The 23443-nt window shown below is 37.4% G+C and overlaps 1 protein-coding gene and 1 pseudogene across 1 annotated transcript in view; one reads left to right on the forward strand and one right to left on the reverse strand.

The window, feature by feature from the left end:
- The window catches only part of AVEN (apoptosis and caspase activation inhibitor), a 176889-nt gene that overhangs the window by 27234 nt on the left and 126212 nt on the right, over nucleotides 1-23443 (forward strand). The window contains exon 2 of the mRNA XM_060096554.1: nucleotides 11454-11631. Coding sequence (XP_059952537.1) covers nucleotides 11454-11631 — 178 coding nt within the window. The remainder of the gene's footprint in view (nucleotides 1-11453; nucleotides 11632-23443) is intronic.
- Nucleotides 21020-23443, reverse strand: part of LOC132489172 (lupus La protein homolog) — a 39876-nt pseudogene continuing 37452 nt past the window's right edge.

Below are 23443 nucleotides of genomic sequence, written 5' to 3' on the forward strand. Positions count from 1 at the left end.
TAAAAGGCAGGTGGAGGCGGTTACTTTGTTTCATTTCGTAGGAAGAGTGTAGCACTCCATTCTAGGCTCTGTGATGAATTGTTAACAGGTGGACTGTGGGTGAATTTGGGATGGGTGGGTGTGTGCGTAGTTGGTGAAGAGACACTTGGCAAATCATACACAATATTTTGATAAGCCCAAGAGATTATTTACAAGACAGTGTTTCAGAACTCTGAACGTAAAGAAGAAAAAATCCTTGCTTTTGTCTCAATACCTGTGCTTACCAGAGGAGGGTATTCACTAAGTATTTAAACTGTTTCTTCATTCTCCCAGACTCTGTAGCGCACAAGCACCCAGAGACACTTGGGTTTAGCTCACAGTGGGTTCACAAGTTTGATGGAGAAAAGTTTGTTAGCTGGACCAAAAACTGGTAGAAATATTTTAGAAAAGATTCAGGTTCATTTTACAGCTCTGGAGATAAATACTGCTTGAGATAAATTTTGACTAAAGTGTAATATGAAAGAAAGGGGGAAGCTTGTGAGCAAAGAGACTGCCCCATGCAAAGAAGGAAGTAACAAGGAAATAAGTGACCGTGTGAGACAGGTAGCCATCAGAGTCCATCTCGGAAGCTATCCTTAATATAATGTTTATTAGGTAATTTTGAAACAATCTGTTGTGCTGATCTGATAGTGCTGTGAACTTCATTCTGATAAGAAACCTAGGAAGTAGAAAATTTTGCCCCGTTTTGTGTCCACGTAGCGGTTACTGTTCAGATCGGGGGTGTATCGTTTGAAGGAAAGGTGCAGAGCCTCTGAGGAGCTAGGAATGGAGATGAGCTGTATGGCCCCAGATGCTTGATTCTGCTAACAAATGGTAATCAGTTTTTCATACCTCATTTTTATCAGACTCTGAACCAAAATAACACCAATGAGAAAGAGATAAGAACCTGGAGAAGGAAAGGGATGGCGTGAAGGGCCCCATGAGCCGAGTCACTGAACAACCGCTTCATGGGTTGTTTATCTTTTTTCTCTGTTCTCAGATTCTTTCCGCCTCACTTTTTTTTTTCTTGTATTGACATCTCTGAGCAACATTGAGACTGGACAGCTGTTCTTTTTTATCCTTTGCCCCAAAAGACTCAGGGTAGAATTTCTAGTTACATACTTAAAACAGTGAAATGGTATTATGATAAAACACTTCTGGATGCTGTGTGGGATTTATTGTAAAAATGCGCTTATCCTTAGTATCTTTGTCCTTACAATAACAGCTTTGTATGGGATTTGATCATGAGCCTCGGTTGTTCCTGATTTTCATGTGAAAGCAGTTACCGGAACTTTTAAAAGGGAGACACACTTAAGGTTGGCTTTTCAGATTTCACATCTCTGGAGCCCCCTCTTCTGTTATTTTGAAGTGTAAAAATATGGACATCTCGGGCTTCCCTTGGTGGCTCAGTGGTTGAGAGTCTGCCTGCCGATGCAGGGGACACGGGTTCGTGCCCCGGTCCAGGAGGGTCCCACATGCCACGGAGCGGCTGGGCCTGTGAGCCATGGCCGCTGAGCCTGTGCATCTGGAGCCTGTCCTCCGCAACGGGAGAGGCCACAGCAGTGAGAGGCCCGCGTACCGCAAAAAAAAAAAAAAAAAAAAAAAATGGACATCTCACATCTGGTATATCCCTGCGTCCTCACCACCCCTACCCCCAAACCTGGACCTTCTTTTCCCTCCCTCCCTCCCTCCCTCCCCTGTTCTGCTCAGCTGTGACTCTACATCTAGCAGTTTCTCCAGAGTGGAGTCTTGTCCTGCAAACGAGCTTTGCCCTGTTACTTTTGAGAGTTCATAAGGTCCTGGCTTACTCAGCGCCTTCAGGCTTTCCTGTGAACGCCTTGTACACACCCACTACTGGAATACAAATGACCCAAGATTCTTAGCCGCTGTTCTCCACGGACCTCTTCTGGTGAGCACCTGTTGTTTATTTTGGGATGCTCAGGTCTCCTAGGTGCTCCATTGCTCCCTTTGCTTCCTCTCACAGGTGCTGGTACATGTGGGGCTTGTGACTGCTGGTGATTGGTTTCTACCTGTTCATCTCTGTCACTTTGTGGCTGTACCTTGCCGCCTAGGTTTTTGTGGATGTTTTCCGTGTATTTTTGATTTTTCTGTCCTCGTGGTTCTGTGTGGACTTTATGGGGGGATTTGGGAAGACTAAAAAACTGCTACTACCGCTACCATCTTCCTAAAATCCTCAAACATGTTTTCCTTTCTTACCCTTTCCCATGGTTGACCTCCCTGGGCTGTGCTTTGAACAGCTCTCATCCCTTAGTTAGAAGCATGTTCTTTGCTAATTCTCCTTGAAACTGGGGACCGCCTTCCAGCAGGAGATAGCAGCTGTTTCCTTTACCAGACTAATCTCAGGCCATGTGTTCACAGCTAGAGCTGAGGTATACCATTCCCTCAACCTTCTTGCCTTCCCTGAAGTGCAAGACTGGTCCTGCAAACGTCCCCTATCCCTCTCCTTCCTCCATTTCTGATGCTCTCTTGCTCCCATAGCATCTTAGGTTTTTTTCAAAGCACATATCACACTGCTTTAAGTGTATGTTTGCTTCTCTGATTTCCCCACAGGACAGTGGTTCTTAAGGCTAGGGACCTTGTCTTGTTTTATTCCCAGTGCCTGAGCTGGTGCTTGGCACTCAGCAACTACTCAAGAAATGCTTGTTGAAGGAACACTCGCAAACGAGCAGTGCAAGGAACAAAACAGTCCTCTTCAGATATATTGTAAGATAGACAGAGGGAAAGAAAAGTGCCACTTAGGCTTGTATTTAAAGAAAAAATGTGTCTTGGTATGGAACTATGAAGATGACTATTTTTTATTTTCAAAATTTCTGGTGGGGAGGGGGTGGCAGTGGTCAAGCCACATCTACCAAGTCCATTTTGATTATAGCCACTAAAAATGGTCATGGGGAATTTAAGAGATGTAGAACAATCAGTGATAATGATTAAGGAATCAGAACTTTGTCATTATGAAGGAAGAAATGTGATTAATTTAGGTAGAGAACATAATCATAGACCCAGGTAGACTGGCCTAATGTGATTTCTAACATGATCTTGCTTGAGGGCAGAGGGTGGACCAGGGCTACCCAGGTTCCCTTTAGCTTGATAATTCTTTACTAATTTAATTCAGTTCTCTCTGGTGATTTGAGGGTTTGGGGAGTGTCTTAAAGTTGGCCAGATAAACAACAGCTATTTAGTGGTCTGTGATTTTTCTTGAAAATGGAAGGTGATGACATTAAAACCTCAGGAACTAAGGAAACCAACCCTGTGCTGGTAGAGAAGTGAGGTGAAAATTTAACTGAGGCAGAGTTGAAAGAAAATCTGGCCGATAGAGAACAAACTAGTGGGGAGGGGGAAGAGGAGAGGGGCAAGACAGAGGTAGGGGCTTAAGAGGTACAAACCACTGTGTATAAAATAAATAAGCTACAAACAAGGATATGTTATACAGCACAGGGAATATAGCCAATATTTTATGATAACTATAAATGGATGTAACCTTTAAAAATTGTGAATCACTATGTTGTACACCTTAAATTTTATTGTATTGTACATCACTCTACTTCGATCTAAGAAAAAGAAAATCTGATTTCCAGTGTTAAGCCCATGCAGTGTAATCCCTGGGATGATGGGACAGAGGCAGGTGCACCTGAAGTACCATTTGCCGCCTTAGGAAGAGTAAACTGTCAATGGCTGTGGTGGAGGGGCATATGTTTTGTACACTGAGCTTTACCCAGGAATGCTTGGTCTACATGCACTCTTTATACGAAGGTTTATTATTTTTGTGTATGTAAAACCTTTTAGTCAAATGTTTTGATAAAGCAGGGTTCTTGCTTGAAGGCCTCTTAGTTGCTTTTCTGGTTAATTTGTGTGACTTAGAGCATAACCACAGCAAGAAGCAAATTGTCTTCCTTATAGTTGCATTTAGTGCCTCCTCTACTGGAAAAATTGTTGATGTTAATTCGTAGAATTTTAGGAGTTTGGACTTACAAGGTGGATTAATTTGGTAGTTTTTAAACCTTTTTAAGCCTGAATTCTTACATGGAGCTCAAGTTGTAAAGCAGATAAAGTGAAACTGATTCATTCTATTGCCACTCCCACCCTCCTTTCCATAAGGACTCCATAAAAGGACAAACACAAAGTAGAGTTTAAAATCACCAGTTGTGATGAATGGATAAGTAAAATGTGGTATATACATACAATGGAATATTATTCAACAGTAAAAGGAATGAAGTACTGACACACACTACAACATGGACGAGCCGTGAGAACGTTATGCTAAGTGAAAGAATTCAGTCATAGAAGTGATTTCATTTATAAGAAATGTCCAGAATAAGCACATCTATAGTGATAGAAAGTATATTAGTGGTTTTCTAGGGCTTTCTAGAAAATGGAGAGTGACTGTTAATGGGTACAGACTTTTTGGGGTAATGAAAATGTCCTAAAATTGATGGTGGTGATTGTTACACAATGTTGTGAATATAGTAAAGATTATTGAATTACATACTCTAAATGGGTGAATTGCATGGTATGTGAATTATACATCAATAAAGCTATTATTTTAAAATTTGAAAAAAAATAAAATCACCAGTTGGCCCAATGAAAGTTACTGCAGTCTAATTTCCCAGACTGCCCTTAAATCATGGAAGCAATAAACTCTCAAGGTCTTAGGTGGGCTGCAAGCAAATGGTAATTGGCTTTCTATGCCTCCTATTTTTAGGCAGCACTCTGAAACAATAACACAGGTGAGAAAGAAAGACTTGAGAAAGAAAGATATAAGGACTGGGGTGAGTGAGGAGGCCTGTGGAGAAGTGTCACTGAACAGCTGCTGTGAGGGTTGGGTTACCATTTTCTCTGTTCTCAGATGCCTCCACCCTCTCTTCTTTCCCATATACTGATCACAAGGAGGGACAAGAAAAGAGGCTGTATATAATTCTCTTGCTAGAGAAACAGTTGAATTTGAATACAGTCTGGATCACTTTTTTTCCCATTCTTAATGGCCACAGTGTTTTGGAGCTCAAATACTATGTACGTTGTTCTGGGCTCAATAGATAATTATATATATATGCCATGTATTGGCATTTACTAATTTTTTCAAGTATGATCATGCTGTAATGTGTATTTTATTTAATACACAATGACAAATGGAAATGTCCTTCTTAGTATACCTGTATACTAGGTATATACTATATTTTTTATTCAATCATTTATTAAAATTTAGCTTCTTGAAATGATATATAAAAATTATTTTTGCTAGCACACTTTTCTAATACCAAAAGCTGTCATTGAACTCTTTAACCATGATGGCGTGTGAAATTTTTTTAATTAAAAGCATAATTAAAAAAAAATAGCGATGCCCAACAAGGACCTACTATATAGCACAGGGAACTATATTCAGTATTTTGTAATAACCTATCAGGCAAAAGAATCTGAAAAAAATAGATAAATATGTAGGTATAACCGAATCACTTTGATGTACATCTGAAACTAACACAACATTGTAAATCAACTATACTTCAATAAAAAATAGTGACGTATCAGTTGCTGCTTATGGTCCAAATGATTATGTGAGATAAAAATAACCTTAATAGGGTTAAAAATATAAAAGTTGGCAACTAGATTATTAACTAATGATATATTTTAAAGCTTGATAACATTTAAAAATTTTATAGTAGGATGAATTAATATAATTTTCCAGTTATACACAGTGTAACATTTTTGGTTGGATATATTTGACATTATTACTTAATTACTGAAATCAGTTTCCAGTTACTTTCTGTAGGAGGGTTTCCTTAAAAGTGTTCTCTTTCATATTTTTCTATCCCACCTGTTCCCTTCTGTGGTATAATTACATTTTGTGAGAAACATACACGTTTGTTGAAAAATGTGTGATTGACTATTTTCAACCTCCTTATTAGGTTCAAAGCAGGAAAGCTTTTTCTACACCCATTTACTCCAGAAGAAAATAGAACAGGGACCTTCAAAAGCTAGGTTCCTGAGTATAAAAGGCTTTAAATAGGATCTGTTGTCTAGCTGTTTTGTATTAGTAACTTCCCAGATTTTACTGGTTTATCTGCAAGCTCTTAATGATAAACATAATCTTTAAAGACTGTTGCTTTTTTGAAAGAAAAGGTAAGGGGATATTTAAAAAATAATGTTGCCCAAACATAATGTTCATAGGCTGGCCAGTTAAATTAAGCTGATTGCAAGTTAATGTAAATTATTGTTGTAAGTTAAATAGGACTACAGCTTCAGTGAGTAAATATTTTTATTTTTTCTGCTGTGTGTATTGGTACCTTTTGTCTAGTTGTTCTAGCCATTATTGAAAATGAGGTGTTGAAGTTTCCAAATATTGTTGAACTATTTTCCCCTTCAATTCTGTCAGTTTTTGCTTCATATATTATGGGGTTCTATATTTAGGAGCATATGTTTAAATGTTTATAGTTGTTATCTTTCTGATAGATTGACCCTTTTATCCTTGTATAACGTCCTTTTTTGGGCCTCCCTGGTGGCGCAGTGGTTGAGAGTCCGCCTGCCGATGCAGGGGATACGGGTTCGTGCCCCGGTCTGGGAGGATCCCATATGCCGCGGAGCGGCTGGGCCCGTGAGCCATGGCCGCTGAGCCTGCGCGTCCGGAGCCTGTGCTCCGCAACGGGAGAGGCCACAACGGTGAGAGGCCCGCGTACCGCAAAAAAAAAAATAAATAAAAATAATGTCCTTTTTTGTCTCTTATGACAGTTTTGCCTTGAAGTCTATTTTGTCTGATATTTGTATAGCCACTCTAGCTCTCTTTGGAGAACTGTTTTGCATAGAATATCTTTTTCCATCCTCTTACTTCATTTTAATGATATTTTTATCTTTGAATCTAACATGTCTAGTGTAGACAGCATATAGTTGGATTTTTAAAAATCTATTCGGCTAGTCTCTGCCTTTTTGATTGAATTGTTTCATTTAATCTATTCATATTTAATGTTATTATTGATACAGTTAGATATTTGTATCTGCATTTTACTTTCTGTTTTCCACATGTCTCATGTATATCATTCCTCTATTCCTTCTTTACTGCTTTCTTTTGCACCAAGTGAATACTTCTAATGTAACATTTTAATTCCTTTAATGATTTTTTTTCACTTATTTGTAGTTATTTCCTTAATGGTTGCTCTAGGGCTTACCATATACCTTTTAATTTATTAGAATCTGCATCAGATAAGTTAATTCCAATGAGATATAGAAACATTACTCCAATACACTCTAGTCCCCTTTTCCCCTTCTTGTGGCATGGTTGTTATACATATTACATCCATATGTTACAAAACCAGTAACACATTGTTATAATTATTACCTTATATAATTTTATATCTTTTAAAGAATATGAGAGAAGAAAGAAGAGTAAGCATATGTTTATGGCTTTTGTTACAGGAGCCTTCTTATTTCCTATTTCTAGTCTTTTTCATTTGTTTTTGTGTATTCCCCATATAGAGTTATTTCCTTAGACTAATACAGTTTTGCTCCAACTCACATCCTTTTTGCTGTTATTGGCAAATGTATTGTTGGGTCTATAACGTACAGAAATATAATTGTGCACATATTGTTTTGTACAGTTGCTTTTAAAATCAGTTATTGGAAGAGAGGCTGTATCAGATATGATTTGCAAATATTTCTCCCATTCTGTAGGTTGCCTTTTCATTTTGTTGGTAGTTTCCCCTGCTGCACAGAAGCTTTTTAGTTGATGTAGTCCCACTTGTTTATTTTTGCTTTTGTTGTCAAATCCAAAACCTCATTCCCAAGACCTATGTCAAGGAATTTACCACCTATGTTTCTTTCAGGAGTTTTATGGTTTCAGATGTTACATTCAAGTCTTTAATCCTTTTTGAGTTAATTTTTGTGTATGGGGTAAGATAGGGGCCCAGTTTCATTCTTTTGAATGTGGCTCTCCAGTTTTCCCGTCACCATTTAAAGAAGAGATTGTTTTTTTCCCCATTGTGTATTCTTAGCCATAAATTAATTGACCATATGTGCATGGGATTATTTCTGGGCTCTCTATTCTGTTCCATTGAGCTATGTGTCTGTTTTTATGCCAATAGCATACTGTTTTAATTGGTATAGCTTTGTAATATAGTTTGAAATCAGGAAGTGTTATGCCTCTAGCTTTGTTCTTCTTTTTCAAGATTGCTTTGGCTATTTGGGGTCTTTTGTGTTCCCTTATGAATTTTAGGATTGTTTGTCCTATTTCTGTGAAAAATGCCATTGGAATTTTGATAGGGATTGCACTGAATCTGTAGATTGCTTTGGGTAGTATGGACATTTTAACTATTAATTCTTCTAATCTGTAAACATGAACTAGCTTTCCATTTATTTGTACTGTCGATTTCTTTCATCAGTGTCTTATAGTTCACAGTATACACCAGACTAATTTCATAATGATGAGGTTAACATAATAATGATTCCTTCCTATTTAGTTTTCACATTGCTTTCATCAGTATTTTCTTATTTGTTCTATTCTTTCTTTCCATCATGGGACTATGCATATTTTATTTTTTGTCCCAGATTTTTGCCAGATGAACCAAACATAAAATCTCTAGGAGTTTTTAAGATACACCTTTCTCTAGGTTACATCAAATGTATTCTAAACTTTATTACTTCTACTACCCTCTTGTGATGGAGGCTAATGATGACTTTTCTTGTCTCCACTGTTGGGTGGAGGTAATGAGATTCTTGTTCAGTGCTTCTTCTAAGTTGGGGATTAGTGAGTCATTCAGCTGTGTGAGGCCCAGCCTATTATAAACACTCTGTAAATATTAAATGAGGTGATGGCAGGGTCATTAATTCTATCTAGGTCTCCAGTCTTCCATTTCAGTGGTTATTTCTGGGTTAATACTTCCTCGGGTGTTTCAGATCATAATCCTTTCACATTGAGCTAATTATTTTGCTCAGGGTTACATTTTTGCCATGGCTATATCTGTGTTCAAAGTTTTTTACTAACTGGAGAAGACTCTCTGAACTCTGAGTTTACTGGGTAAACTCTTTGTTTACCCAGTAGGTCAGCAAAAGAATATTGGATTTTCTCTAATTAAACCCTGCAAGTATTTTTCAGCTGTAGTTCTATTCCCCAAATTCTCATCAGTTGGAAACCTGTTTTCTTTAGAATGTTCCTGGTATTTGTTATTTATATAGCAGATCTCATTCAGTCACATACCTTTAATCTGCCAGCATCTTATGGTTCTGAGAAACTTGCAGGAATGGTAGAAAACCTCTAGGTTTCAGGCAGTCTCTGCAATTTCTAGAATATAATGTGGATTGCCATTTTTCTTGTGCTGTCAAGGAGGTTTATGATGATATTTGAGTGCTGAAAGTGATCTTGAAAGGTCAGTTACTCCATTGTTTCATGAAAAGTTATGAAATTTGATTCAGGTGAGGACTATTGACTACTGTTAAATTTGTTATGTGAATGGTTGACAGGGAACTAGAAATTTGTAGTGGACCAAAATAACACTACACAGACAATTTCCTAGATGTAACAGGGAAAACATATCCATACAGTGGGTGGATCAGGCTTCATCATCCAAATTCAGTGGTTAATCTTAGCTTTACTTATGTTGGCTTAGCCATTTCTCATCTGTCATTTGATGTGATGTAACATAAGGTTCAGAGCACCATCTATGATGTATTTTAGCCAAAAAATACCTGACTCTATTGGGTGTTTAGATTAAAAAAATTTTTTTATCCACTATTTCCTGTAAACTAATATACTAACACCACAAGGAAGCAGCAAGACAGAAGATGGGTCCTTTTGCATTCTACCTGTACTGGTCTCTTCAGTAAATCAATGTCATAAAAATAGAGGTTGTACTAGATTCAAAGAGACTTAAGGGACAAGCACTGAGATACAATGCATGATCTTTAATTGGATACTGGCTTAGACGAACCAACTGTAAAGGAAATTTTTTTTGTCAGTTAGGGAAATTTGGAAATAGTCTGGATGTTATATGAAATGAAATTTACTGAAATGCAGAAGTAGAGAATAACTGGTGACCAAAAAAAAGTATATATAAATATTTATATAGTAAAAGATCTGGAAGTATATACACTAAGATGTTAGTAGTGGTAGTCCCAGGTGATGGGAATGTTGGGTTTTAATATTTTTACTTGTCTTTCCCTCCTAATTTTCTGCAATGTACATGCCTATTTCTGTGTTAATAAAAACTTACTTTAAAAAAGTCTAACTCATCCTGTACAGATGGATTATTTTAATATATTTCACAAATTCTTTTCTTGGTAAGGATTTTATAATCTTTGGGATACTCCTTTGAATTGTATCTTTAGATTCTATATACATCTTTTTAAAAATTTAATCTTTTATTATGGAAAATTTCAAACACATATTAAAATAGATAGAATAATATAATGAATTTCCATGTACTCATCCAGCTTCAGAAATGATCAATTATGCCGAGTTTATTTCATCTCTACCCACCATTCCTCTCCACCTATTATTTTGAAGCAAACCCACATGTCATATCTTTGCATCCATAAATAGTTCAATATTTATTTCTAAAAGATAAAAACATTAAAAAATAATGGTATCACACCAAACAATAAGTAAATAAAATAACAATATTTCCTTAATATAAGAAAATATCTTGTTCATATTTCTTCAATAGTCTTAGAAGTGATTTTCTCCAGTTATAGTGTTTGAATCAGAGTACAAATAAGTTCCCAACATTACAATGGTTATGTGTCCATTAAGCTTTTTTTTTTTAATATCTTTATTGGAGTATAATTGCTTTACAATGGTGTGTTAGTTTCTTATTAAGCTCTTTTAATCTATAGGTTTCTCCCTCCTCCCCCATCATTTTTTTTTCCTTGCAATTTATTTGTTGAAGAAACTAGACCCTTTTATCTTTTGTAATTTCTCACATTCTGCATTTTTCTGCATGCTCTCTTAACATATTAATGCCCAAGTCTGGAAACTGTTCTCTAGAATGCATCTGCGTAGGTTCCCATTTAAAGCTTGTAAAATATACTTACGGAATGTGTTTGTAAAATCTGTAAGTTGGAAGAACTAATTTCCATCCTAAAGTCTTTTGAATTTAAGACTGTTATAGCCTTGATTATTTCAGTAAGAAGAAACAACTCCTGAAATAGGATTACATTGGGGGTAGACGTTAGTGATTCAGTTACACATTTTAGGTAGGATCTCATCAGGTTTCCTTTTCACAGGTAAATGAAGAGTTTATACTGAAAGTACATTCTGATACAATGACTCTGGAAATATTATTTAATACTTGCATAGAGCTTGGTTTATAAGATGTGCTCTTTATCGTGATACCTATGTACTATTTTTTTGTTTTGATTTGTTTTTAAAAATTTTTACTGCTAAGGCTACTAAGGTTAAGATTTCCACTGCCTGCTTATCGATTTGTCTCTAATGATTGCAGGTCGAAGATGACAGTGATGCAGAGACCTATGGAGAAGAGAATGAAGAACAGGGAAATTATTCTAAAAGGAAGATAGTTTCTAACTGGGATCGATATCAAGATACTGAAAAAGAGGTCGATAATGAAAGTGGAGAATCACAGAGGGGGACAGATTTCAGTGTTCTCCTCAGCTCTGCAGGTATGAATTCCAGTTGCATGCATACTGCTTAGTGCTATGAAAGTTGCATAGGCATTTATGTTCCTTTTTAAATAGCATTTTAATAACTAGAAATTCATTGTTTGTTCTTTGGATTTTAAATCCAGGTAAAGGACAGTGTGTCTAATGGTTGGCAAGGAAAAAGTGACATTTCTTTAAATGGAAATCTGGGTTTCCATGTACTGATGTAGAAAGACTTCAGTCCTGGTTGAAATGGATAAAAGGCTTTATAGGAATGAAAAATGCTAAACTCTGCGCCTCTAAATTGGGTAGGCTGAGAAACAGAAGTGTTTTCTTTGATTTCAGAGGAATTAGTACTGAAGTTTATACAAAACTTTACAAAGTTTCTAGAATATACGTTCTTTTTTCCTTTTATACCCAAGAACGTACATATTAGTGGGTGGACACATATTGCAGCCATATGTGTCTGAACTCCGGTACTTTTCTTTGTTGGTTTTGGACAGTCTTCTCTGTCAGCAAGGTGAGACACTCATCCCTTCTTTGACCAGCTGTTTAAGATTGACTCTGTTGAGCAACGCACAGAAGTGTGAAGCCTGAGAGTAGTAACAGGAAATGGACCAGAGCTGGTTGTATAGAAGGCTATTTCCTACCAGCGTGTGGCATAAGAATTCAAAGGATAAATGGTGGCTAGACTTTTGGTTTTCAGGAGTTACGGATGGGGAGTGCGTGGGAGGTGGATGTGCTCATAAAAGGGCAACACGAAGGATCCTTGCAGTGCTGGTACCGATCAATATCTTGATTGTGGTGGTGGACACACAAACTCTTATATACACACACATAAAAGTGAGTGCAAATAAAACAGGGGAAATCTGAATAAGATTAGTGGATTCTATCTATGTCAGATGTCAATTCCCGGTTGGGATATTATACTGTAGTTGTGCAAAATGTTATCATTGGGGCCAACCGTTTAGGAGATCTTGCTGTATTATTTCTTATAACTATCTGAATTTACAATTGCCTCAAAAAAGTCGCCAGGTTAAAAAACATTTAAAGGATGAAGCTATGAGAAACAGAAATAAAGTGAAAGTAATATTTTCAGGCAGTTGGCTTTGAATTTCTTCTTCTCCCCAGCTTTTATGTTGCTGTTGAGTTGTACCTTTCTTTTTTCTCATCTGCCTGTATTTTTGAACGCCTGCACCAAACTAAGTATCATAAAGCGATGAATTGTCTTCAAAGTTAATAGAATACACCCTTTGAGTAGGAAACGAAGAGGTAAGTGGAGAGAGTATTAGATTTGAGTAGGAGAGCAGATTCAGCCTGGGGTCGTTATGTTTATGCCACGTAGCGTAACCCCCTTGTTTGGATGATGGCATCCAACTCATTGTTCAGGGACTGGTAGCTCATCTTTTTGCCACTCAGATGAGTGTTTCCCTCCTATTACCTGCATTTTGGCCAGTTATGGATTTATAAGCACTTTTTTTCAAGATAGGAGAAGGATAAAATGTGGGCTCATCAGTTTCAATTTTTACCAGCTGTTCCACTAAAAGATTTAGGGGGCAAATTGAAGTACTGCATAAAATTAACGTGTGGACTACCTACCAGTGGATTTAATTGAATCAATTGTGTAGTCAAGTTACTAGGACGGTATCTGGCAATAAAAGAGACTGCATAAATGTTTGAAAGCAATTCAGAATGCTAGTCTCATCCAACAGTTCTGCACATTGGCTTATGATTTTGGTTATTTATTGTAGCATTTTATTTATAACTTAAAGCCTGGCATGGTTTGGGTCTTATATGTATATTTTTCTTGTAGTCTGTCTTTGCTTACTGATTTCTTAAGTGGTTTGTTTATCGGTGATTAGTTTCTTGGGAGATCACAACTGTCACATCTTGATATGTGCTTACATTTCTTTCTCCCTCTGCTGCTGATCTATCATTTTCTTTTCACTACAGCGTAAGCCTGAGAAGAGCTTCCATGCTTTCTTCCTCCATGGTGGGGTAGGCTATATTGGATTACTTTTGAGAAGTGGAGTTCATTCTGTGATCAAAAAATATTAAGAATGTCCTCTAGATAGGCTGACCATATTCCTTGGAATGATTGTGATTTTTAGTATACTGTCCTTATTTATATAAATAAATATACAACCCAGAAAAAATATCACTGACCATACTCCTTGGAATGGTTCTGATTTTTTAGTATACTATCATTGTTTATGTGAATAAATATACAACCCAGAAAAAACATCATAGACGTGTGCATCATAAACTTTCCTAGATATTGCTCTCCAAAGAGGAGATGAGCTGAACTTCCTAGCGTCCGCTGTCTTTGCCAATACATAGCACTGTTAGACTTTAAAAAATTTTTTTTTGTCGTGGCCAATTGATTGAGTGGTATCTAGTTGAGATTCCTTCAATTATTGGAGCCCCCACCATTTCCAGGTACCGTTTCAGAGGCTGAGCATACAGAAGTGAAACAGAACAGACACAAACACCTCCCTCGTGGAGTTGACATTCTAGAGGGTGGAGACACAGAATAAAGAAAAGGAAACTATATAAGATGTCAAATGGCTATAATTGCTTAGGGTAGAAATGAAGTGAGGAGGGGCCGTTACAGTTTTAGAAAGGTGGCCAGAGAAAGTCTTACCGGTAAGATGACATTTGAATAAAAGACCTGAGGAAGGTGAGGGGGCAGGCATTGGGGATATCTGTGGGAAGAGTGTTCCGGGCAGAGGAAGGAGCAAGTTCAAAGGCTTTGAGGTAGGAGTAAAGGAAATAGCAGAGAGGCCAGCGTGGCTGGAGCAAAGTTAGCAGGTAGGCGGTAAGGTCAGAGATGCGTCACGTGGCCAGATCCCCTGGAGGCTTGTAGACCATTATAAAGATGTTGGCTTTTACTCAGAGTGAAATGTGCAGCCACTGGAGGGTTTTGAAGAGAAGAGTGATATAGCTAAGTCTTGTTTTAACAGGATCACTCTGGCTGCTGAGTTGGAATAACCTGAAGACTGGTGAGGGAGGGAGCAGGTAGACCAATGAGGCTATTGAAATACAGTTGTTCCTCGGTATTCATGGGGGTTTGGTTCCAGGACCCCCAGTGGATAACAACATCTGTGGATGCTTAAGTCCCTTGCATAAAATGGTGTAGTACAGCTAGCCCTCTGTTTCCCTGGGTTCTGTATCTACAGATTTCTATCTGTGGTTGAATCCGTGGATGTGGAACCTGCAGATATGAAGGGCCGACTGCAATGCAGACAAGCACTGATGGTGGCTGGGGCTAGGGGTGGTAGTGGTGGAGGTGGTGAAACATGGTTGAGTTTCGGATCTATTTTGAAAGAACTGCAAATGTAGGGTATAAGATTGGACTTGCAAATGTGGGGTATGAGATTAAAAGATGCACAAGGATGACACCAAGATTGCGCCTGCAGAGCTAGAAGAAGGGGTTTGACATTAAATGAGATGGATAAAACTATAGGAGGTGCTCAGTTTGCACGTGTTAAAATTGAGATGCCAGTTAGACATCTGTATTACTCAAAATCCTGTAGGAAATAGATGGTACACTCAATATAATTATAAAGAAGTTTTAACGAAGGAATCATTTACAAAGTTACAGGTAGCATGTAGGGAAAGCACAAAGATAGTACAGCATTGGGAGGGCAGGTAAAGGCAGAGATGTTACCACCCCTGTTACTAGAACTCTGAAGGAGAGCTTCATGTGAGAAGTTTGCCTTGAGAGGATGAATCACCTTTGGTCTAAAGATGTAGTCAGCAAAGATGACTCTACAGGGAGAGAGGGACAGGGGAATAAGTGCTCTGGTCTTAGACTCCTTTTTTTCCTCCATTCTCCTGCCAAGGCTCCCAATAAGCCTAACCTACCGGAAGTCAGAAGGCAAGGGAAGCCTGAAGCTGTGATCCATATAGATCAACCTCCTAGGGCAGAACAGAGAGGGGGGACGGGTGGAGAGTGAATCTGGAGTGGTAACTGCAAGAGACCCAGCACAACACCCAACAGGAAATATTGGAAATACCAAGTAGGTTGTTGGTTAAAGGTATCTGGGGTTCAGGACCCGGGTTTGGACAGGAGATATACATTTGGGTGATGCCAGATGGTATTTAGTCATGAGAATGCATGAGGATGACTAAGGGAGTTATTGAGTAGAAAACTACTGAGCCCTGGGTACCACAGTGTCTAGAGGTTAGGGAAATGAGAAAAAAAACCAGCAAAGGAGAATGAAGAAGGAATGAAGGAGTGTTTCCAGGAAGAAAGAGGGATTTGTGTCAAACACAGCTGATGACAACCAAGAATTGACAGTTGAATTTAACAAAAGGTTACTGGTGATCTTAGCTACAGCAGTTTTGTTGGAGTGGTGGGATAAATTCTTTCTTGGATTCAAAAAGAATATGGAAGGAGAGACATTTGAGACAAAAAACAACTATTAATATTGAGGATATTTGTTTATAAAGGGAAGGAGAATAATGGGCTGGTGGAGGAAGTGGGTCAAAGCATATTTTTTAAACATGGGAGAAGTAATTGCATGTTTATCTGTTGATAGAAAGATCCAGAAAAGAGGTCAAAAATAATGCGAGAAGAGGTGAGAATTGCTGGATCTGTGTTCTTTGGTTCACATGAGGTGATGGAATAGTTTGTACAGATGGAGCGATTGCCCACCGCCAGGGGCTGGGGCAGTTTTTCAACTGTAATTGGAGGAAACCCAGAATATTTGGGCATAGGTATAGGTAGTAGGTGGGTAGATGTGATGGGGGCTTGAGGAAGTTCTCTTCTGATTGCTCCTGTTTTCTTAGTGAAATGAGAAAGCTGTCAGTGAGAGTCAGGGAGGAGGTGTTGGAAATGTGAGGAGAGAGTAGAAGTTAAGAAATAGTTATCTGTAGAAAACAAACTCATGGTTGCCAAAGGGGAAGGGAGGGGGATAAATTAGGAGTATGGGATTAACAAGTACAAACTACTGTACATAAGATAGATGAGCAACAAGGATTTACTGTATAGCACAGGGAACTAGATTCAGTGTCTTATAATAAGCTATAATGAAAAATAGTCTGAAAAAATAGATAACTGAATCACTTTGCTGCATACCTGAAACAAACATAATATTGTAAATCAACTACATTTCAATAATAAAAAAATACTAAAAAATAAAGAAACAGCTGTCTAGAGAGGGAAATTGAATGAAATAGGAAAATGTGGTATGGTTGCTGTATGCTAATGGACGCCCACAGGAGGTTGATGGTCATGAATTTAAGGTGAGAAAAGGTGTGTTTTTCCCCCATTCACATTCTGCTGTATGGGTGCAGGTGTGGAGAGATGGAGAGTAGGATTTAATCATGATTATATTGTTGTTCAGCCAAGCAAATGCAATGAAGTGAGAAACAGAAAAGGGGTGATTAGAATGATTGCTGTTGCGTTCAAGCTGGGTAAAATAGAGACGTGCAGGCATGAGACAGGTGAGGGGCAGAGGAAAGATAGTGGGATCAGTGGACTATAGATTTCTCTGTGCAGAAGGATTGTTGACCTCCTTGAAGGGGTATGAGTCGGAAAGGGGGGAAGTGGTGACCATAGAGTGGAGCATTTCAAGTTTGGGTTTAGTGGGGCAGAGATTGTAAATGATGATAATGATGTACTCTAGTATAAAATCCTAAGTGAGTGTCTGAGCTGGCATGGAGGGCTGGGTTGTTGCATTTCCTTAGCTAACTGTTGAGGCTGAGCATCTTTTTTTTGCTGTGCTAGCTTGCTTCTATGAGCTGCCTGCACACATTCTTTGACCATTTGGCTTGTTTGTTTCTTATTGACATATATTTTTAATATATTCTTGGCATATATTTTTAATATATTCTTGATACTTATCTTTTGATGTTTATTTTTACAGTTATATTATGCGATTTTCTCTTACTTTTGTAATGGTATCTTTTGGTGCATGGTTTTATGTTTTAATGTAATTGAATTTATCAACTTTCTGTCTTACAGTTTGTGTTGTTTTGTGCCTTGTTTGGGAAATTCATCTTTCCCTCCAGATCACAAAGATATGTTCTCTTGTATTTCCTCTTACAAATTCAAACTTTGCTTTGTTTTCTGAAGCGTGTTAAATTTTATCAGTTGCTACATTCTTTCACAACCTTTAAAAAACAAACCTTATTGAGGTATTATTGACATATAAAAAGCTGTCCATATTTAACATATACAACTTGATGAGTTCGGGGATTGAGTTTGTACCTGTGAAATAGTCACGGCCATAGAATGTCCATCAACCCCCCAAATTTCCTCCCGTCTGCTTTACCTTATTATTAATTTTGGTGGTAAGAACACTTAAGATCTACCCTCTTAGCAAATTTTAGGTATACAATACAGTATTGTTAGCTACAGGTACTCTGCTGTGTAGTAGATCTCTACCGCTTACCTATCTTGTATAACTGAAACTTTTACGACCATTTTTAGATTAGTGGAGCGAGGTGGCTTAACTACTCCACCTTGCATTTCAGTCTTCTAAAGAGTATATAACTTTTGATTCTCTCTTCTTTTCTTTTAGTGTATAATTTCTTTCCTAACCAAAATTAGAAATAACTTATCAAGACTGAGAATTTAGATTTTTAGTGTTGGACATTGAAGTTCAGCATATGATGTTGTAGTGTTTCTTTTGTCAGTGTGGCTTCATAGAAGGTCACAGGCCTCTAAGTAGAACAGATCTGGATTTGAATCCTATTCTATCATGTTTTTGTCTAATCTTAGGCAACGCTATTTCTCTCAGTAGGAAATGCAGGAATAGTAGGAAGTAACAGTGTTTGATTTGATGATGTCAGCATCTTATCCCAAATTTACCACTGATTTTAGTTCTGCTTAATGTGTAACCAAGGTACCTAGATTTAGTATGTATCTGAAATTTTTTGTTGATAGAAGCTTAGTTAACTGTGTTCAGTAAAATCCAATTTTTTCTTTTCCTTGAATGTTAGACATAATAGCAATGATTGCCAACAGAATTTATATATCTTTGTTTTCTGAGAAATTAAAAGTTATCCTTGGGTATAATATAACTGACTTATTGAGTCTATTTCTTGAATAATCAGTGGTGGTGGTCTGAGTTACTAAACATTTAAAAGTTGGTGGCCTTAAGTTAAGTCATAAAACTGTCTTTTCCCCTTTCCAGCGCTTTGTTCCCTCTAGTTATTAATCTGCTTTTCTCCCCCATCTCGGTGTCCGCCACGTCATGAAGGATCACCATTGCCATTGCAATCTGTCATCCAGACTTGGTTTCCCAGTCAGGGGCTCTTTGCTTTGGACTGTTCTTTAGACATTATTTCCTATTCCAGAATTAGCTGTGCTTTGCATACACCTTTGGTCTAATTCTCAACTGCCATTTTGAAGACAGACCTTTTGCTAAGAGTATACCTAGCTTAATGGGGTGTTCTTCTCCTAGCAGGATTTCCATTACAGTGGTGAATTTTTGAAGACCATGAATGAATTCAAAGAGTAAATTTCTGTTGTGCACACAGTTGGTATATATGTATGTTGGTATATTAACTTTGGAAGACAGTTTGTCATTTTCCAGTAAAGTTGATGCTCCAGTATTCCAACCTTGGAAGATACTCTAGAGAAATTCTAGCACATGTGTATCAGGATGCATGTGCATGAATGTGCATAGCTATATTTGTTCAGAAGAGCCACAAATGGAAGCAACTCAAATGCCCATTAACAGTGGGATGAGTACATAAATATTGTAAGTGGATGAATCTCTGAAACCTTATGTGAATACCTCCAAAATACCTCAGTATGATTCTATCCATAGAAAGTTCTAACACAACAAAAAGTAAACTGTGTTATTTAGGGGTGCATGTTTAAATGGTAAAATGAAAATCAAGGACATGATTATTACAAAAATCAGGGCTGCAGTCACCTCCAGTGGAGAGATGAGGGGAAATGATTGGGGAGGGCGCATAGTAGGTGTGCATTGGGGTTGGTAGGGAGGCTTCTGTGGCGTCGGCGGTATTCTATTTCTTGATCTGGATAATGGTTCCTTGTGTTTGTTTAATAATCCTTTTAGTTGTCTATATCTATTGCCTATTCTTTATGTATCTCTCTATACAAGGGAAAAAAAAGTCTAAAAATGGACTTCTCATGGTAGAATTTCAGTTACTACCATAGACCATGGGAAACATTTTGGGAGAAGCAGCCCTTTTCAGCACCTTCAACCTGTGTCTTCAACATGCAGGTGCTTTCTGCTTTGAGTTTCTGGCCAGGGGCAGTGGCATCTCATTTTTATAAATGGAGGATATGGGAAGGGGACTAGTTTGCTTGAAGTCCTTTTTCTGGTAGGATTGGGAGTCTTCAGACATCTGTTTAGTACTCTTTCTGGAAGCCTTCAGCTTATAGCTAACCATGCCTTCAGCTTTTCTTTTTGAACAGTATTCTTGCAGTTCTAGGTTATGTTTCAAAGCCTTTGAAAATGGTACCATACTCTCACATTCAGGCATAAAAACTTAGATCTTTAAGCATTTTTTCTGCCTCCTACTTCTTTTTCAAATGGTGAGTTATTAAAACCATGCCATATGCTTTATTTTTTTCTTTTCAGATGTCACAGATAACCAGAGTTAGACAAATGTTTACAGTGTGAGCAGGATGCACTGGAGCAATGTTGAAGATAAACATGAGGAAAACAGTCTTTTATGTGCAAGTCTATAAGCTGTTTATTTTAAGTGGAACAAATAAAAATGATTAGACTACAGTTTGGTCAGCATAGTTCTCTAGGCATATTTTCATTTAAAGCTGTTATAGGAAAAGCCCATCTATCCTATAGATGGGATGCTGCCTGATTCATGAATCATTGAATAAAGCCAATTAGACCTTCAAAAAAAGCTACTCTATATCTTCCTCAGTGTAATTTTAAGAAAAGTTGATTTTTGGGGGCGATTTTAATTATAATATTAGATTTTCTTGCCTCTGCATCCTTTTGCTGGCAATTAGACCGAAAAGGAAAAGAAGGCTGTCACTCTAGCGGCCTGTATTTTTTCACTAAACTTTGAACTTTTTTTCCCATGAAGCAGCGGGACAGTTGAGTTGTATTTGCCCTCCTTGATTTAGTTCTTTTGTTTTTTTCTTTTTATTTGATATGTATTTTATTAGTTTTTGCTAATATATTCTTATATAACCAAGGCAATTTAGTGGAAAAACATTCCCTTTGATATTGGAATCATTTGAAATAACACAAGCAGAGCTATACATTAAAAAAATCTTTATTTGAACAACAACAACAAAAAGACAGGTTAAACCATACACACAGGTTAAACCACACACACACACACACACATTTTTCCTTTCTTACAGCTGGCCATTGAAGTGGGTCTAATTTGATTTTCTTTTTTTCAAACCTCCAAAGATAGAAGCAGCTGAATACCTAGAAATTTGTTTGCTACCCTACTGGTCTCCTGCACCATTGTGTTTTCTATTGTTTTGATGAAGACTCTTTGTCTACTTTTACTGGTCCAGCTGCTTCATTTTTATCATGTTTATCATTACTGTCAATTTTCATTCTCTTGCTCTGAAACTGTAGTTTTCCTTAAACAGACCCAGCCTAGGCAGCTTTAATTCCTTTCCCTTTTCCTTTAAATCTGTGACCTTTTGATTTCCATTTGTTGAGGGATTCTGGTTGATCCACCACGATTTTTTTCAGGGCTGTGTTTTATCTCTCCTGGTACTCCCCACCTCTCTTCTTTGTTCTTTAATTGGAGGTTACCATTATTGGCTTCTTCGGCTATATCTAGTGCTTCTTTAGCTTTCTCATGAAATAGAATTATTTCTCTCTTTTGCACCTTTGATAAAGTCTATCCACTTTATTTCCCCACAATTTGAGGAAGGGAAGTGAAGATCTTCTCTACAGGTCGGATCATCTAAGTCATCCAAAAAACTCAGCAAAAATCTAATCTTCACTTCTAGAGATTTCATTTCAGCATTTATAGCACTGCTGTTTTTCTTCTTGTTTAGCTCTCAATTTAGCTTATACTTCATTTTGCCTTCTCTCTCTCTCTTTTATTTTTTGCAAATTAATCTTTCTCGAAAAGTATTAGAGAGTCTGTCTTTATGCTTTTGGTCAGGGGTCTCTGTTTCTCATTTGAATATTTTGTGCTTGCCCTTTATCTTCTAATCTTTCTTTTCTCACCAAGGGTTGTACCAGTTGAGAAGCCTTTTATATAAATGGATCTGTTTTTACATCATTTTTTATGGTCATCAGTCATCAGACATTTTATACTCATCAGAGAGAGTTTTGCATGGAGAGCTTCTGATTTTAGCTTTATCTTTATTTATTTTCATGGGTTTTGACTCTGATTTTCTTACTACTTCTATTAAAGTATGAGGGATTTTAACCTGTTGAATTATATTATCTCCAGAGGTACCCAGCTTTCATCCAGTTTGATCTGTTCCTTAAAAAATTTGTCTTATGGCAAATTATAGTCAAATAACACTTGGTTCGATGACTGATTTTGGTCCCAGAGCAGCCATTTTCTCACCACCACCATTTTTGCCTGTTGCTGTCGTCTTCCTGAGTTCAGTCTTTCAGAGCTGAGCCACAGTGACTGAAACGTCTCAAGTTCATTTTATGAACTGAATGTTTATTTAGACTATTAGATAATTTAGATTATTCTTACTAGAAATTTTACCGAGAGAACATTATTGAATCTTTTTGGATTTGACTTGTATTCCAGATACTGTTCTGGTTGATAAATGTCTAACTGGCTACATCATCAAATCTGCATGTTACATTCTAACAGCATCTAGCATATTCCTCTCAACTCTGCTGTCTACCCTCTCAGTCTCTTTATTCTTGTGGACTCATACTTCCCTTTAAAAAATTACCCTCATTTAAAAGAGGGTTTTGGGAAGCAGAGCAAATAAATGCTCATGATCAATGTCATATTTAAGTGGAAGTTGGTAAGTTCTCTTTACTTGCTCTAGGAAGAGAGAATAAAAGAGTTATTTTGGTAAAACCTTTAATGAAGGTCAGGGTAGAACCTCTTCTAATATAAAAAGCACGGAACATGAATTTAAAGGCTATGAAAAGGGCAGACATAACCATAGGATTGTGATAACAAAGTCGTCTATTTCAGTAAGTGTACCCAAAGTGTTGTATGTGTATTTTGGTTGTAGAATGGAAGGCGCATTGGCTTGATGGATATCAGCTGAACTGTCTTGGTTCTGGTTGTCACTTACTAACTACATGCCCTTGAGGGAGTAAAACTCTCGGAACTTCCTTTTTTATTTTTTTAAACTGTAAAAAATAATACCTGCCTTCCTTTAATCCAGAATGGTTGTAGGGATCATGTAGAACTATTAAATAAACTATAAAGTGCTGTAAAAAGAATTATTTTATAGGCAAAGACAAGCAAACTGTTGGGGTAGATATACAGTGTAAGTGTGATGATTGCGAAAATCTAGTTGTATTTAAAATCATGCCATTAACATGGGGCCATCATTAAAGTAACAGCATAATACGGACATAGATAATTAGAATATAAAACACAATGGCCATTAGCTCGTTTTCTCTCTTATGGGATTTATTGACCTCTTTCTATCTCTACAACTACAGAGGTGACACAGGGAACTTGAAAGATGATGAAAAATGGGAAAAATTGGATCTGTGGTGAAAGGTTTATGATGCTAAGGAAAAGAAGTCTGAGAAGTGATTTAATAATTATGTCATATGTGTTCCAGGCCCTAAAGGCAATGGAAAAAACCAAATGGGCTCAACTAAAATGTAAGGGAAATAGATTAGATATTCATGTACATTTTGTACATGAGATGTTAACTGGGCATCTAAGGGAGAGTTGGGGAATCATCCTAATT

This window comes from Mesoplodon densirostris, chromosome 4 (genome assembly GCF_025265405.1).
Source record: "Mesoplodon densirostris isolate mMesDen1 chromosome 4, mMesDen1 primary haplotype, whole genome shotgun sequence".
NCBI classification, from domain to species: domain Eukaryota; kingdom Metazoa; phylum Chordata; class Mammalia; order Artiodactyla; family Ziphiidae; genus Mesoplodon; species Mesoplodon densirostris.